This window comes from Zonotrichia leucophrys, chromosome 13 (genome assembly GCF_028769735.1).
Source record: "Zonotrichia leucophrys gambelii isolate GWCS_2022_RI chromosome 13, RI_Zleu_2.0, whole genome shotgun sequence".
NCBI lineage: Eukaryota > Metazoa > Chordata > Aves > Passeriformes > Passerellidae > Zonotrichia > Zonotrichia leucophrys.
Genome location: NC_088183.1, coordinates 5,322,585 through 5,339,682, shown reverse-complemented (window position 1 = coordinate 5,339,682; position 17,098 = coordinate 5,322,585). Strand labels below are relative to the sequence as shown.

At 44.7% G+C, this 17,098-nt stretch overlaps 1 protein-coding gene across 1 annotated transcript in view; it reads left to right on the top strand.

Moving 5' to 3' along the window:
* GALNT10 (polypeptide N-acetylgalactosaminyltransferase 10) overlaps nt 1–15,470 on the top strand; it is an 81,955-nt gene extending 66,485 nt beyond the window's left edge. The window contains exons 8-12 of the mRNA XM_064724822.1: nt 3,549–3,656; nt 5,430–5,651; nt 6,931–7,047; nt 8,785–8,934; nt 9,713–15,470. Coding sequence (XP_064580892.1) covers nt 3,549–3,656; nt 5,430–5,651; nt 6,931–7,047; nt 8,785–8,934; nt 9,713–9,880 — 765 coding nt within the window. The 3' untranslated portion in view covers nt 9,881–15,470. The remainder of the gene's footprint in view (nt 1–3,548; nt 3,657–5,429; nt 5,652–6,930; nt 7,048–8,784; nt 8,935–9,712) is intronic.
* The last annotated feature ends 1,628 nt before the right edge of the window (nt 15,471–17,098 follow it).

The window sequence follows — 17,098 nt, the reverse complement described above, 5'->3', positions numbered from 1 at the left end:
TTGTCTCTTGCAGAAGCAGCTTTATTTTCAAGGCTTAACTATCCTTTGTGTTTTTCCCCTCTCTTGGGAAGCATTGGCTCATCATGGTGCAGTCTTTGGAAACCATAAACCTTGTATACCCAGATAATTTGTGTTCACACACCAACTGCAGCATTGTATTGTGTGTTTGAGAGGAGAGGTTCAGCTGTCTTACCTGACATTGTTTTCTGAAATTGCAGAAAGGGAATTGGATCAGCATAACATTCCCATGTAGAGAATAGGTGGCATATTATCTGCTGCTTTCACAGCATACTGACTGAATCAAAGGCTCTGGAGTCACTTTATGAATATGGAGTTACAGCTCTCCAGGCTGCTGGGAAGATGGAAGCAATATCACCAGTGCTAGTTTATTTCCCTTGTGTAGTTTTTATTATTAGGGTGAGATTGTGGCCTTAGCTAAATCTGCTCAGTGTGCCCATTGACCTCAGTGTAGCCAGGTTTTCCTTTAATTCTAGATCTGTCAGCTGCTGGATTCCAAGCCCAAAATGAAGATTGGCAAAATTGTGCCTGAGGAGGAAGAGAAATTTCCTGTCCTCTCTTGATGAGATCTGATTAGATTATTGTAAGAAGCACTGCCTGCCTGACCAGCTTTAATTCTTGTTCTTGTGGCATAAATGGCTGTTAGAAATCAGGTGCAGGTTCAGGCTCTGAGTTTTCCTGTCATGTCAGCTGAGGAGTGAGGCAAAGTGTGTAAAACACCTAGAAGAAACAGGCCTAGAGAAGGCAGCAAGTGACAGTCAGTGTTGTGGGAAAGGCATGAGGTGCTGCCCCACAGCCCGGCACCATTTCAGCTCTCTGACAGCGCAGTATTTTTAGCAGTGTACGTTCTGGTGTGTCATGCCTGGGAACTGCACTCTTGTTTAAAAACAACCAAATATCAGTAAGTGAGTGGAAGCATTCCCTCAGCTAGCACACAGCTATTTTGGGTTTGCTTCTCTTGCATTTACTCTTTGACAGACCCCTGGATGCGATTCTCTGACCTTTAGCTCTGGCTTTCTAATGCTTTTGTTAGCTGTGTTTTACCAATGCATATCACGCTCTTTCCCTCTCCCCTTTCTTCCAGTTGTATAGATAAGGACTGGTAATTGTCTTTATGGAGGTTGTAATGAGTTCTGTCACCACACAAAGCAGCTCACTAATAAAATAAATCAAAGCAGCAACGAATGAATGGAAAGCATGCCTTTAAAATTAGATTTGTACTACGGGTGCCATTCTGTCACTTGCAGTGTGAGGCAACGTTAAAAAGGCACAGAGGTGACAAAATACCTTGAAAGGGTCACTGAGCTCTGCTGGTAGGGATTAGGAAGCCTTCCATTGCCTCCACTGCAGAATTTTAAAAGCATGAGCAAGAAAAAGAGTAAGTCAAACTGATGTTAGGTTTTACTTATTAAGCAACTCAGTTAAGTAGCTTTTCTGATCACTTTGCATGTGTTCCTGTGATGCTGTCATCTCTGCCTGGAGTCTTGTACCAGCTTGGAGCTGCTGGCCCATCAGTTCTGTCCATCTTCCCACTCCTGCTGCCTCTCCAGCTGTGCAGCACAAGCACAGCTCTCTCCTCTCCAGCTGTACCGACTGCAGGGCTCTGCTGCTCAGCTTACACAGGGACATCATGTTCCAGAAAACTGCATTTGTGGTGGCCTGGCTGAAAGCCTTCCTTAGAGACAGGGCAGGTGAGGCATCCCGTGGGCAGGCAGCAAGGAGAACAGGCTGTGTTTGCAGCCAGGCTTGTGTTACACCAAAATGAGCTGCTGTGAGCCCCTCAGGCTGCTTGCTGCAGGGTGCAGTGCAGGTTATTGAGGAGTTTGTGTCTGTGCAACTGAGCTCTGGGCTTCTGCTGCTGCTCCTGAGGGTTTTTATGGTTCCCAGGTCTGCTGCAGCTCTAACAGCTTTGCACAAACCATTTCTGTCCTAGAAACACAAACCATGTCCAAATTCTTGTTTTCTCAGCCTGTTAATTTCCCAGCAGTGAAATCACGCTCTGGCCCTTTGCAGCCAAAAGCACAGTCACTGCAGAATAAAAAGCATTTCTAATTCCATAAGAAACTTCACAGAAGCTGAGTGCTAGTTTCTTTTTCATCTCTTCTGCACCAGCCTCTCAGGACACAGCAGGGACAAAAGGAATGAAATTCTCTAGGAGTGTTTGTCAACTTCCTTCTTGTCTCTCTCACCATAACGACATGTAATTAAGTACCTTGAACTTTAGAAGTTGCCCATGAAAAATATTTCTCTAGCTGAGAGCAACCAACCTCCATTAGGTTATATGCAGTCAGCAAATGACTGTAATTATTAGGGCCAGCAGACAGAGCTGAAACTCCAGAGGACTTTAGTGTCAGAGCTAATAATTATGCAGCAGCCTTGGCCAAATATTTCTCTTCCGAGCTAAGTATTTAATATTGTCACTGTAGAATATTAATGGAATTGCCTGCTCTGTGTGAAGCTGTTGACTAAGCTCATTGTACAGTGAACTGTGGTGGCTCAAATTAGCCCCAGTGAACAGGGAAACCAGGAGCACTGCACCAAAATCCATGACTTTGGGGCACTCTCATGGGATCTGGGGACAAACAGAAGGGCAAAGGCAGTCCCTCCCTTCAGGAATTCAGAAAGTCATTTTTTTGGCAATCTAAAGGGTACTTTTTCTTTAAGTATTGATTGGATATTTCTGAGAAACACAGAAATATTTCTTAAACCTAATGAGGTAGATTGACTGATTTAGAAAGTGTCTCCTTTTGTTCCACTTGGACAAAATTCCTACATCCACACTATAAAGAATAAAAGAAAGTTGTTGCAGAGTGCTGGCACAAAGTGAAATCTTCCCAGATGGGGAAGGAAGCTTTTGGGCCTGCTCTAGACATTAACCAAGCATCAAGGTAGTCATCTCCAACTTAACAGTGTGTGCTAGTGACTTCCTGAGGGCTTTTTTAAAGCTATTTATGTGTTCACCAGGCAGAGATTTCCACTTAATTGTAAGGCTGCAAAAGCAATGAATGAATGTCAGCAATGAAACCATAAAAGAGCAGTGATAACCACAGGAAAAAGTAGCAGTTTCTTCTGATTTCTGGCACTTGAACAGGCTCATGAATTCCCTGGAGCCTTTTGCATAACACATGACCACCTGTACTGGGGAGATGGCCTCCCTTTTACAGCCTCGTTACACAACCCACACCCAGGGGTTTTTATGGCAGCCCAGTTTAACTGTTGTGGTTACTATTGCTGTAATAACATATATCAGTTTAAAGCAAGGTGTGTGCTGTTTTCTCATTGCTTGGATTTTTTTTTTCCCTGCTCTTTTCTGTATAGAAGGCTTGAGAGCACTTTTGCTAAATCAAAGCTTGCTGAATGGCTCTAAGCAGGTTGTTATAGGATTTGGGACTAAGGCAGGGAGGGGAGGGGATTTGGGAAGAGTGTACTTTAATGTAAAAATCTGGGTTAAGTTTTTTTAGTACTTGCAAGTCTTTTCTTTTTCATTTTCCTCCATAAAGCCAAGACTGAATGTGTTTGCTGTTCCACAGGTATGGATGTGTGGAGGTCGCATGGAGGACATCCCTTGCTCTAGAGTTGGCCATATCTACAGGAAATATGTTCCATACAAGGTTCCCACAGGAGTCAGCCTGGCAAGAGTAAGTGACAGTGGCATTCCCCACAGCAGGAGTCTGACTGCAGTGTGGCTGTGCTGCTGTCTGCTCTCACCCCACAATGGGAGGCAAATTTAGGGGTTTTGTCTGTAATTTGCACTTGTACAGTGCAAGCTGAGCAGTTTTGCAGTGGTAGATGTGTAGCACAAAGGGAGGAGAGCCCAGGGAACTGCAGATGTGTGTGTGAACAGCTGCCATGCTCCAGACATCAGCCACTGCTGGGCAGGGACTTTGTGATCAGCTCTGGCTATAAAAACAAGATATGGCTTTATTTGTATAATAACTTGAGTCATTTTATAGCTGTGCTCTCTAAGAGCAGCAGGCTTCAGCGTGGTGATTGGTTTTGGTGATTGAAAGACCTCTCAACTTCAAGCATCACAGACCACTGAATGGGCAAGCTGTAATTTTCCACAGTGGAATGGTCCGTGCCATCTTATTTCTTAGTCTAGTGTAGCCCAAAGAAGAAAGAGCTTTCTTCTATCCTGCACTTGGTTTCTCTAGCTAATTTTCAAATTGAGGAGGGATTGCATTGCCCTCTGGTGGGAGAAAAACATCCTAGGAGCAGGAAGGCTGCAAAACTAAAAACCTCAGAGAGGTGCCCTGCTGTTCTGAAATCTTAAGGCTTGCTCAGTGTTTCAATGCTTTAATGGCATCACCCCAGTTATAGATCTGGATTTATTCCTCAGCCCAGCATTGACCTGTCAGAGCTACAGAGCACTCTCCTGTCTGTGCCATCTCTTCAGGAGGGAGCTGTGCTTCTTTTGATTCACAGTATTTTGATTTCAAGTATTTGGCTCTTGTGAGCTCCCACAGAGCTGGAGGGAGACAGCAGAGAGGTAGGAAAGGCTGTTTCTTGGCATCTTAGCAGACACCTTGAGGTAAACACCTGCTCCTGTTGTGTGCAGGCTGCACTGGGGGCAGGATCAGCACACTGCTCACTCTGAGCTTCCCAACTTTTTTGGCAGTAAATGATCATTGCTGGACTGAGCAGCTTCAGGTGAGGAGTCACAGCTGCACATGGCACATTACCAAGGGGCACCAAGAATGTGCCTGATGTTGTGAGAGCAGCCCAAGCTCCAGCACTCTCTAGGGCACTGTGACAAGCAGGTTGTCTTGAGTGGGTGGTGTTTGTTGCTGTCTTGGAGGTGCACAGGGGATTAAGCTTTACAGTAATACATGAAATGTGCTGCTGGCACAAGGTAAAACCCTTTGCTTCTATTCTGAAGGGTCATCACCTGAAAGCTCTGCATTCCTGAGGTATCTCAAGAGTTTTACCCAAGAAAATGGAAAAATAGTGCTAAGAAAGAGTATTGTGAACTAGAGCTTTTCAGAAGGGAGTACTTCAAATCCCATTCCTAGATGGATATAAAAGATGCAATAAGAAGGATTTAAGAAAGCAGCTTTTTGTCAGAGACCTTTGAATGTCCTGTGGTATTTACCAGCATCATGCTCTGACTACTTTCCTTACAGAAAAAAGGAAAGAAAAACAACTTTTGATTAATGTTGTTTTTCTTAGCCACAAGGAACTAGATATAATGGCCAAGTGCCAGGATTCTGTTTTGACCTCAGCTGAAAATATCTTTCTAAAAGTCCCTTGGAACTACAGAGTAATAAAAATAATCTTTGTCCTGAAGCTGGAGAGGAAGAGTGGATGTGAATGAAAATCCTTTCTGAGCGAAAACACGCGAGCTGCTCTGAATGCTAATGGTGGCTTGTGCAGCTCTCTCAGGTGGTTTCCCCTCTCCCTCTCCCCCCCAGAACCTGAAGAGGGTGGCTGAGGTGTGGATGGATGAGTACGCAGAGTACATTTACCAGCGCAGACCCGAGTACCGGCACCTCTCGGCGGGCGACGTCGCCGCGCAGAAGGAGCTCCGCAACAACCTCAACTGCAAAAGCTTCAAGTGGTTCATGAACGAGGTGGCCTGGGACTTGCCAAAGTTCTACCCGCCAGTGGAGCCTCCAGCAGCTGCCTGGGGAGAGGCAAGTTTGTGCTCTGACATCTGCAGTTTGGTTTTTTAAGGCTGCCCATGTGCCTCAGTTGCTGTGAGTAAGGTGCGAGCGAGTGTTTAAAGATCTGCTTGATGTTTCAAAACCCAAAGCTCCTCTACCATTGCTCTGGCCTGATCAAAGCAGGCAGTTGGGCAGGCAGCTGCTTCTATTAGTGCACAGCTCCAACGAGAGTAGAGACTTGGCTTGTTCTGCATGTTGTGTATTTAGTAGAAAGCAGAATATGCCAGAGGGAGGATTAGGGAGTGGCGGCAGCTGAGCAATAGTGAAATCTTGTATTTCCAAAGGGCTTCACAACTGTGTTGAGCTACTCTTGTCCTTGGCTTTCCCATGTGAAAATCAGGAAAACCAATTGTATTTTTGAAAGTCAGCTGTGTTCTGGGAGTAGAACCACCCCAGAAGTGAGGCTGTGAATTGTAACACCCAGCTCTCGTGGCTGAGTGTTTTGGGTCGCTCAGAGAATCACTGGCAAAGGTGTTGGCAAAAGCAGGTGTAATATAAAAGTGAAAGCATGACAAAATTTATTGGCAAGGTTCACTCTACTACTTTCCAGGAGGTTAAAGCACACAGAAAAAACGCAAACTAAAGTCTAAAATCAATTAATCTAAAATTGAAATCAACCAAAAATTACCTGTGTGAAGACTAGGGATGGAAAAGGGTAAGGATAAAAGAGTAAGGGAGATCCTCCTGTGGAGTCACAAGGTTCAGAGTGGACTCTCTTACTAAACTTAGCTCTGAACTCAACCAACAGGTTTAACAGCACTTAAACTTAACAGCACTTAATCTATAGCTTAAGTTATATAATTCAACAAAAGCTTCATGTAGAATTTACTATAGCACAAGAGTAACTCACAGATCCGAACTACTTAAGAATCTAGAAGAGAAGTGTTCATTGTACATTTGCTACAGAATATTCACACTGGTACAGACCTAAGAGAGGAGGTACAAGGTACAGACCTGTGGAAAATGGCACCACCAGACAACCCAGCCCACAGTGGGCTCTGCAGTCCTGTCACTGCTGGGTTTTGCTGTGTGCTGGGGGTACAGCTGGGTCCCATTTTGGGTTCTGTGCTTTCTTCCAGCTGTTACTCTCCAGCTCAGACTGATAGTTAAGACAGGAATCTTGAAAACTACCTTCATGCAAATACTGGTGAAATTTGAGATTATTTGAGCTTTCTTTCCTGGTTAGGAGTAGGAGATTGAGTGACTAATTCACTGTTTCAGAGATTCAGTGATTAATTCACTATTTCAGATCCGCAATGTGGGAACTGGACTGTGTGTGGATACCAAGCATGGAGCCCTGGGATCCCCACTGAGGCTGGAAAACTGTGTGAAGGACAGAGGAGAGGCAGCATGGAACAACGTGCAGGTAACAGCCTGAGAAAGCATCAGCCCCTGAGTCTGGGCAGGGGCAGGTTCCAAGGAGCAGTGCTGAAGGAAGGAAGGGCGTTCAGAGCTGTCAGGTGCACCCCAAGGCTCACATGCTGCTTGTGCTTTGGGACAGGATGTGGCTTGTGCTCGTGGCACAGGGGGTCTGGAGCCTGGCAGGCTGTGCAGAGCTTTTACTTCTGCTTTGAAGTTCTCAGAGTGAACAAAAGAAATGACAAGAAAACCGTGTGCCAAAACAATAAACCAGTAACAAGGCAGCTGTAATATGTAACAAAGTGAATATTAACTTCAAAGGTTGTGCTGAAAGAAGTGATAGAGGAGCATCATGCATATTAATGAACCTGCAGGAGCATTCAATAACTGTTCACTATCATCCTCCTGACAGGAGGCAAATGCATTATAAACACCCAGCCATTGCTGGGGAGATGAAACCAGCCAGGTTATAGATTCACCCTCTCAACATATGAGGTGCCAGAAACGACAGCTTTATTGTAACAGAAGGGAGGAAAATATTAGTTTGTCTAAACTGTAGCAGCTGAGCTGAGAAAGAATCAAGAAAACAATGCCTCTATTACAGAGCCATGCATAACTCTTCAGGGAATGGCTTCAGTAGTAGGAGACAGAGGGTTGTTGCATATCAATTTGATGCGTGAAAAATAGAAACAAAACCAATTTACTCAGGCACAGTCCAAAACTAAGCCTCTGTTGTGTCAGGAGGATCTTGAAAATTAGTTTTGGCTTATGTTTAGGAAGAGAATGTGGCTTGAACTTCTGAGTAGCATTGAGCCTAAATGATTGTGGTAATTTCTGTCTCAAGAGGGATTTAAAAGACAGCCAAGAACAAAGTAGTTTCTTTGTTCAAAAGTTTTTGGCCACACTGCTTCAAATAGCAGCACCCTGATCATTACTTGCCTTTCTGAGTGTCCCATGAGAGATCTCTGAGGAGAACTGCACCTCCAGCTGCCTCCAAAGGAGCCTCCAGAACAGCCTTTTCCCTGGGGACTGAAGGGAGGCATGCTGGCTGGCAGCCCTGCAGAAGCACATGGGCCAGTGCTGCCCTTTCATCAGGGCACTGCATTGCCAGGCACAGGCATTGGTTGTGCTCAGTTACTGGAGTTAAAACTCCTCCTCAGCTCTCCAGAGTCCCTCCTTCATTTCACCTGGGAGTGCTGAGAGTTCACTGCAGGGTCAGTAGAAGGGAGCATCAGGAAACCACGCCCCAGTGTTTGCCCTTCCTGCACTCCTGTGGGTGGGGTGGGAAGCTGTGGCTCCTGCTCTCCTGTCCCAGGGGTGTGGGACAATTTCTCAAGGTGACTGCAGGCTGCCTGTGCAGCCTCTGGTGTTCACTGCCAGCGTTAACTCCGAGCTGCTGGAGCTCTCTGACTTTTTTTGCTGGCTGGGAAGGGCTGTAATTGGTCAGCTGCTCACTTAATCCTTGATGTATGTCTGCATTGCAGAGGCATCCAGGGCTGCTCTGGTACCCAGGCTGACCAGCATGGCTGGCTGCAGCAGCACAGTCTCGTTTCACATGCTGTGTCACAGCTGGTACAGGGTCCCCTGGTCAGCAGTCCCTGTCCCCAGAGGCAGCAGGAGTTTTTCCTCTAGAAGATACTGTCCTCTCCTTGAAGCCATCCCCACCCTGTGGGCACAGGGAGCAGCATTCTGCCAGTGAAAGTATTATGACCAGCCATTGTGAGGGTCCTGTTTGTCCTGACAGGTTTTCACCTTCAGCTGGAGAGAGGACATCCGTCCAGGGGATCCTCAGCACACCAAGAAGTTTTGTTTTGATGCCATTTCCCACAGCAGCCCTGTGACCCTCTATGACTGTCATGGAATGAAGGGGAACCAGCTCTGGAGATACAGAAAAGTGAGTCTGTGTGTGTGGGTGTATTCTCAGCTAAGGTGTCAAATTGCCTGAGGCGCTTACGTTTCCTGAAAATGTCACCACAACGTTTTATTCCTTCTCTTTGTGTAGCTGTAATAAGAGAATGTGCAGACAGCCTTTGGTTAAAAAGAGGTGACTCCCCTGTTTGAGTGGTTAGAAAGGTGAGGACCCCAGGGCTCCTGAGCAGGGGACACTCTCTGTGCAGTGTCCCCACAGCTGACAGTGAGGTGGTGCAATGCCCTTGAGTTTGCAAAGAGATGCTCTGAGTGTTGGTTTGTTCTGAGCATGAAATGTCCTGCCAAAAGTAGATAAGGATTTATTCCTTCTCCTACTAAGCAATACTATTGTAGGCCACAGGTAAGTAAATTCTTGTCTAAGTGCTGTGTCCTAGTCCTTGCAATCTGCTGGCATGGTGCCCCAGAGGGATGCAGCAGGATTCCAGGAGAGCCCCTGGGAAGCTTTAGAAGGTCCCAGTGCAGGTGAGGGATTGGGCTGCATTGCTTTGGTAGGAGTGGGATGCAGCAGGATCCCATTGAGAGCCCCTGGGAAGCTTTAGAGGGTCCCAGTGCAGGTGAGGGATGGGGCTGCATTCTCTTGGAAAGGGTGGGAATGAACCCAGACACTTGTCAACCAGTTAAATGTGAAACAACGTCAGATATGCCCAAGTGACAAAATTTGTTTTTAAGAGTTCTTTCTGTTGGTTTTAAAACAACTTTTCTTCTCCACTTAAGCAAGCTGACATCAAATTTCTCTCCTCCAGGACAAGACCCTGTACCACCCAGTCAGCAGCAGCTGTATGGACTGCAGTGAGAGTGATCGAAAGATCTTTATGAACAGCTGCAACCCTTCATCTCCAACACAGCAGTGGATATTTGAACACACAAACTCAACCATCTTGGAGAAATTTAACAGAAACCTTGATCTTTAAAAGACTGAGAGAAAATATATATATATATATTTTACAATTATAGTTTTTACTGGGGAGGGTTACAGAAAAATTTTTTAATACTTTTTTTTAAACACTTAATGAAGGTAAAAGGGAGAATCTCAGGAGAAGGTTAATTAGCAGGCCAGTCTTTATTGTGAAGATGCTGCATCCTTCTCTTCTGGGGATGGTGGAATTTTAAAGGCTTTGCCAGAGCCACTTCTGTGCTGAGACTGAACAGAAACTCTGTTTTTAGAGGAGTCTGAATGTGTTTCAAATGGCGCTTTTAATTTTTACCTTTTTTGTTTTGTTTTATTTCCCACTGGGGTCTGGTGTTAAATGATTTTTGTTATCCAGGACTCTGCAGGACTTTTTGTAGCTGCTATACCACCCACTGAAGCATTCCCACATAGGTGCTTTATCTTCCAAACTCCATATAAGTAGAATATTGAAGACAAGATTTAAGCCTCCAATCAAAAAAAAAAAAAAAAGCCCATTATTGTAAAATGAAATGTGTATTTTTTTGCCTAGAACCAAATATATTTCAAACAGGTTGAGTATTATTACTTTCCAAATCATAGCTCTGATGAAGGAATGAGCTCTAGTGGAAGTGCAGCCAAGTGTTGGGAATATGGCTGTTGTTATTAGCCATGAGGAATCTGAGTTTCTGCTCCATTCACTTTGCAGTCAGTTTGTCACTCACTGTTGAATCTTCAAGGTGAAAGATTAGCAGAGGGTTTTTAAATAATAAGTTCTTACAGGTAAAGACTTTATGCTAAGAGCCTTTGGATATCAGGTTCCAAATTTGCCTCTTATAACCTTTTTAGCACAGACATCTCTAGGATTTCTGAGTTAAATCTACTGCGTGAAGACAATTTCCATTCTTCCTTTAGAGCTTTGAAGGCTAAGTTAATTTACAGTTGGTGTGAGCAGATTAATTCAGGATAATAAAGTCAGGGCTGAGATTAGCCATTGGTCTTTATCCATTTGTTCATCACTCTGTAGTTTCTTGAGTCCTGTGGTCAGTGGTGTTCTACCCTTGTGGAAATGTGCTGTTAATCTCTCCTCATTTCCCAGCACCCACAGCACTGTACAGTTTACTGTGACTGCAAATCTGTTTGCTTTAGCAGAGATGTGGGACTGATGGACCCATTTCCCTGGTACCCTGTCCTTTGTGCAGTGAGTGAGCAGTGCAAGGTGTTACCCCTGCTGGTTTGGCTGTGGGATCTGCCAGACATGAACCAGGATTGTCTCATCCCAGGAGCTGGAATGTACTGACACTAAAGAATGAATGGAGGACCATGGGTTCAAGTCTATCTGAAGCAAGTATTTTTTAAAAATCTGGTTTAAAATGAAGTTGTTGCAAAAACACATTTACTAGTTCCCTTTACTGAAGGGAGCAGTGGCATTTTCTGGTAAAAGCTGGGAATGATGATGCAGTGAACAGATGCTGTGTAAATTAGTGACCAGGATTCCTTTGCCAGGAATTGCCCAGCTCCTTGGTTTGTCTAGCTGCCCATGCAGGGGTGTTGCAAAAGTAGGCAGCAGGCACCCAGTTCTGGGGTCATGAGGAGGAAACCCCTGTGGGATGCTTGATGAGCTTGGTTAGAACATTGCCCCTCCTCAGAGGCACAGGGCAGCTCTGCTCTGGGATGTCTCTCATGTGAAGGCAAGGAGATGCTTCCCTGGTGTCCCAAAACAAGCAGGGTAGCTCCCTCTGCAGAGTTCCAGAAGCAAAAGCCCTTTTATTGCCAGTTGTAGGGTTGTGTCCCATGTTTCAGATGTGCTGGAGGCCATGTGGTGCTGTGCCTGGCAGCTGGGAGCAAACAAGGACACAGCTGTCTGTGCCCAAACTCTCCAGTCTGTGAGTAGGAGGCTCAGAATCATTTCCACCCCTCATCCACACAGCTGAGGCCATGTCTGACCTTTCCTGCCAACTTAGCTGGTCCATGGAGAACAGGAAACATGGGCACTGCATTGCAGCTGGGACCAGGCTTTGCAAATTTTGGTATCTAAGATTTTGGGAGTGAAGAAATAAAAAACAGTCCTAGACTTCCCTAATGACAGTTCTGCAGCAGTATTGGATGGAAGTGAGAGCAGCTTCAAGCAGCGTTGACATGTTCTCAGTTACTACAGTATGTCTGTCATTACATCCCTTTGCATTTCTGTGGGAGCCTGAGTCACCTTCCAGCACTTTGTGTCTGACTGCTGCTTTCCCTCAGTTATTAATGCTCTCATTAGCAGAGTAGTGCTGACTGTGGAGCCACTAGATGGCCTGACTAGATGTCTTTATGAATGTTTTAATGCCTGTGGAACAAGAAGCTGTTTGTCCATGAGCAGTGCTAGTTTTTTATAACTGGGACACAATCAGCATATTCTATAAATGGACTGTAGGTTGTTCTGCTTGCAGGTTGCAGCTCTGTGTGTCTTAGTTTTCTAATGAGAGGATTAGCTTCTGTTTCTAAACTGCATGGCTTGCTTTGTACTTGGGCTCACCTTGTGAAGGGAGCCCTTGCTTGGCTCACTGGATTCTTGCTTCAGAGAGAGCTGCAGCAATGAACAGGTCTTTTACCACTTGGTGATCTTAATTTGGAGAGAAAGGTCAGCTCTTAGCAGCTTGCACCAACAGATTAGGCAATAGTTGAGGCAATTCCTGTTTGCAAACCACCACCAGTACACAGAAACCAGAGATTTGGTGTCAGTGTTTGTACCAGGTCCATCTCAGTGTGGTTGATCTTTTTTCTGAAGGTTTGGGATCTGAGTGTGGCAAGAGCCTCACAAATTCTGTATGCTTCTGACTAGCTCTCTGGGCTTTGAGCTATTAATTATTTGCATCAGTTACACTTTTCAGTACCCTAGAGGCTTTGTTGACTAATGCAAAGACTTAATATTAGCCAACCATCCACTGATTGAGAAATATAAGCTGTATTTTATCATCTGCATCTTTAACTGAGCCTTTGCAGGGCAATCTCGTTAATTATTCTAATTACTTTTGGTTATTTGTAAGCAAAATCACTAAAGCATGAGTACATAATCAAATCTTCACATCTGCATGCAAGTCGAGACTGGAGATTAAATACTGGTGATTATCTAATGCCAAATACACGTTTTCATATTTTCCCCCCAAAGGTATTGAAATACCCCTCTCTTTGTGGCTGCATAAGTTTTGCTGCTTTTAAGTATCAGAATCCCAGACAACAGGGTGTGTGTTATGTTGCATAAAAATCCTTTGATTTGCTCTTGAAGCTGTTGTTGATCTATACTGGTGCTAATCTCTAAGGCCTACAGACAGTAAATAGGTTTGGGGCTCTCATATGTGCAAGGTGTCTTTTCTCATACCTAGGAAATTAATTATCTTTTTCAAACCACAATAGAAGAAAGTGTGAGCCTTCCTGAAAGGGGAATACAGCATCATTAAAATAAAGATGTGCCTTTTTAAATGTAAATGTACAGCAAATGCTTAAACTTGAACCACTTCCTAGTGCCTTGCTGGACAAGAGAGGAGAGGGGAAGGGGTTGGGGGATAAGGATGGAAGAGAAAGCTTGACTCCTGCAGGGTTTGTGTGTGGGATTTTTTTTTTCTAAATGTCTGATTTTCAGTGCAAAATTTGTGTGAACAACAGTAATTCAGAAGCTCCTGGGCTCCCTCTGTTAAATCGATGTGGTTAATGACTCTGGGGAGGTTTGTCACTCCTAATAGGGAGACTTGGAAAGGTTGGCAGCTTCCTCTGGGTGTGCTGTAACAGCTGAAGCTGTACTGGGAGATGTCTTGGTGAGCTGCTGGATGTTTCACCTCATGGTGAAGGCTCATGATTTCACTGGCATGCAGGATCCTGCATTTTATTTTCTAAGTATGCAAATCACAAACAGTCCCAAAAGCATATCAAATCTGTAGCAGAAGTGTCTTTCAGAAGAAGCTGATGCCTTCCATCACTGGGAAACTTTTTCAAGAGTGTATTAAAATCTGTAATACAGAAGTAGCAAGAAAGCAATTTCTCAGCCTGACTTTCCTTGTGGTTGGTTTTACAGCAGTCTGTGCACAGGGCTTTGCTTTCCTGTACTACTGGAGTGTTCCAGTCAGCAAACTCTCCTTCTCCCTGAGAGTCAAACAGGCTCCAGCAGCAGTGCAGGAGCAGCACAGTGCTCTGGGGCTGCTGCAGGGCTGTGACAGCAGCTCTGCTGCCTCACATCACCCAGGGGAAACATCTCCTAACAGTCAGGCTGGGCAATCATGGAACTGCCAGGTGAAAAGCAAGAAGATTTTATTCTAAATTGTCTTTCAGGATATAGACAGGGACTTGGAATTGATTGGAGAGAACAGCGAGCCTGTCATGCTTGCAGTCAGAAGAGCCCTGGTAAAGCCAAGTGTGAAACAGCCCAAGTGATGCAGGTGTACCTTCATCCCACAGCCCCTTCCAGCTGCTGGGGCTCATGGACTCTGGGTGCTTTCACAGGTTACACAGCAAAGGGAGCTGGCTGGTGAGTCAGGAGCACTGGGTGCTCCCCAGCTGCCATGGCCTGTTATTTATCCCCAGTTTGTGTAGGATTCACCTTTAAGTGCTTTATTTTCTGACCTAATGAGTTTTGAGTCCAGATTTTAAAACAAGCTGCACATCTTCACCTGGTTCAAGTGGAGAGATATGTGGTGGGTGGAGAATGGGAAATGAGATCTGAAATTGCCATCAGCATTCAACACAGACTCATCAATTCATTTCATATTCCTCATTAACCAGTCAGATTGATTTATTCACATTATAAATTTGAAGTGTAACCAAAATAAGCTCACCTCCTGCTCTGATTTCTACTTTGTAGTGCCATGCTTTAGCTTGGAGAATCTGTATGGAACTAGGCAATGATAGATCATGGAAACCCTACTAAAAAACCTGTGTCTGTTTTTGACTCTGCCTCTGCTAGCTGAGTACACTCCCTAATTGACTGCATTTGAGCTTTCTTGATGCTTCTGTATGACCCAAAAGGCTTCAGTGATTCCAGCAGTTGTGAGTGATTTGGGAGTTTATATAAAGCCATTGGATCAATGTGGTTTTAAATATACTAGTTCAATTCTTGGAGAAAAGTCTTAATCCCTGATAGTGAGCAAACAAATGTGAACTTCAGCCACAAAACAAGATAAAAACTGATCAAGCTAACAGCCTGAAACCTTAGCCCTTATGATAACAACAACAAATAGCTTTAGCCTCTGGGGTGTAGAAGGGAATTGGTTTCAAAATGCATTCTCTAGGATCTCGGTGATTAGGTCTAAGTTTGTCTGTACCTTGTACTGCATGCATTTTCTCTGTAAAACTGGATGGTGCCTCTTGAATCAGTGTGTATTTATTTTGTGCGTATTAGGACCAACAGCCTAATATCTGGGGGTGGTAAAGGACTTGTAGCACTTTAATGTAGTAGCTTTCATAAATTGGGAATCATTGATAGAATGCCTAGTGTTTTTAAAGTTGAATGGACTTCCTTTTATAATATATTTAAAATAAATTTTTAATGTGTTTTCTGAAAACTGTGTATGCAGACGTGACTGTCCCCGCCTGTTTTGCTCCAGTGATTGATTTCCCTTCTACTTGTGAGAATAAACTCAGCTGCCCTGGTGTGGTGTTTCCCCAGCACAGGTTTCCTGTGGTGCAATCCTGAAGGAACCATGGCTGTAATGGAAGACTTGTGCCCAGGTAGGACCTCCCTGGGGTGCACTGGCCTTGGTAGGGCACAGAGGAACAGAGATAACCCAGCTGTGATTCTTCTTTCTGTGCCTCTTGGCCTTGGGAGTGACTGCTGGGAGATCCAACCCCTTATTTGCAGGGGAGGGCTTTAACAGCTCATGCCTTGTTTGTGTTCTGATCTCCACCAGAGAAGTGTATCAGCATTGCTCATGTTCCCACTGGGACCCTCAGTGCTTCCTACTGTCACCACTTCATTTCTTCAGTGCCCTTCTCAATTCTCCTTTTTACTCAGCACCATTGGGGGAAAATGGATGGGAGACAAACAATGAAATGTGTGAAAATGTGTGTGTGGGAAAAGGAGCCTTTCTGGGGGGACCAGCAAGGCATGATCCCCAGGGGAGACTGTGCTGTGATTCTTGGCCACGGGAACATTGCCCAGGGTGAGGATGTGCCAAAAGCTGTGACAGTTTAAGCATTTTAGCAGGTTCAATATGTGCAACCCTAGAAAAGTGCTGGGGAGAGTGGGAGTCTGGGGGAAGGTGCCAGAGCAGTGTTTTCATTGGCCTCCCCAAGGTACTGTGGAAGGAAATGGTCTGATTTCTGATGATGAAAAGTTTAAAGAAACCTTCTTCCCAGGACATCTCAAGCAGCACAGACCACTGGGAGAGCAGTATTTCTGTCCTGAGCCCCCTGAATGGCTCCATTAAAATATTAAGTTCCAGATGACAGCTACACCACTGACTTTTCTTTAGAGGGTAGTGCTGCTCCAGGTGAGATTTACAGGCCTGCACAGGCTCCTCTAATTTGATTAGAAGCTGACTGGGCTGGCCAGGCTATTACTGCTTCAGAGGTACTAAAGCTGCCTGGGTACTGATGGGTTTATGAAACATTGTTTCTCACTTCATTGCAGCTCCCACAAAGAATTATTGGATCAGGTTAGTGATAGATACCTAATAAAGAATGTCTCGATGAGGCAGTTTATTTTGCAGAAAGCTTGTTCCAGACTAGCAGACTGTGAAATCTGGAGGTTCCCACGAGGATAAATATGCTGAAATAAACTCCAATTATGAAAACACCTCCATGCTTTTTTTTTTTATTTTGAAAGACTGAAAAAAGTGTCATCGTGTTAGCCTGAGCAGGAGGTAATTATCATTGAATTAGCAAACAGACAATGACAAAAGCTGCATTTTTCCTTCCAGTGAGCATTGCAAAAGGACTTAAAACCTTTTTATCTGCAGGTTGAGAGGTTGCAGCCCAAGATGAAATACAATCTGATGGTCAGTACCAGCCTGTTCTGACACTTACTGTGCCTGTTTCTTCCCAAAATACAGTCAGGGAGCACCTACACAATCTCCTCCTCAAGGGGACAGGAAGAAGTTCTGCTTGTTCCCCTTTATCTCCTTACTTGCTGTTATTATCATCTGTCCCTACAGTCTGTGGGTTTGGCTTCCTGAGTGTCAAGATAATCCTTCTGCGAGATTTCCTCAGCCAGCCATTTGATTTTTATTGGTAATGTTAAGATAAAGCCAGAAAGCTTGTTATCAGCAGCTCT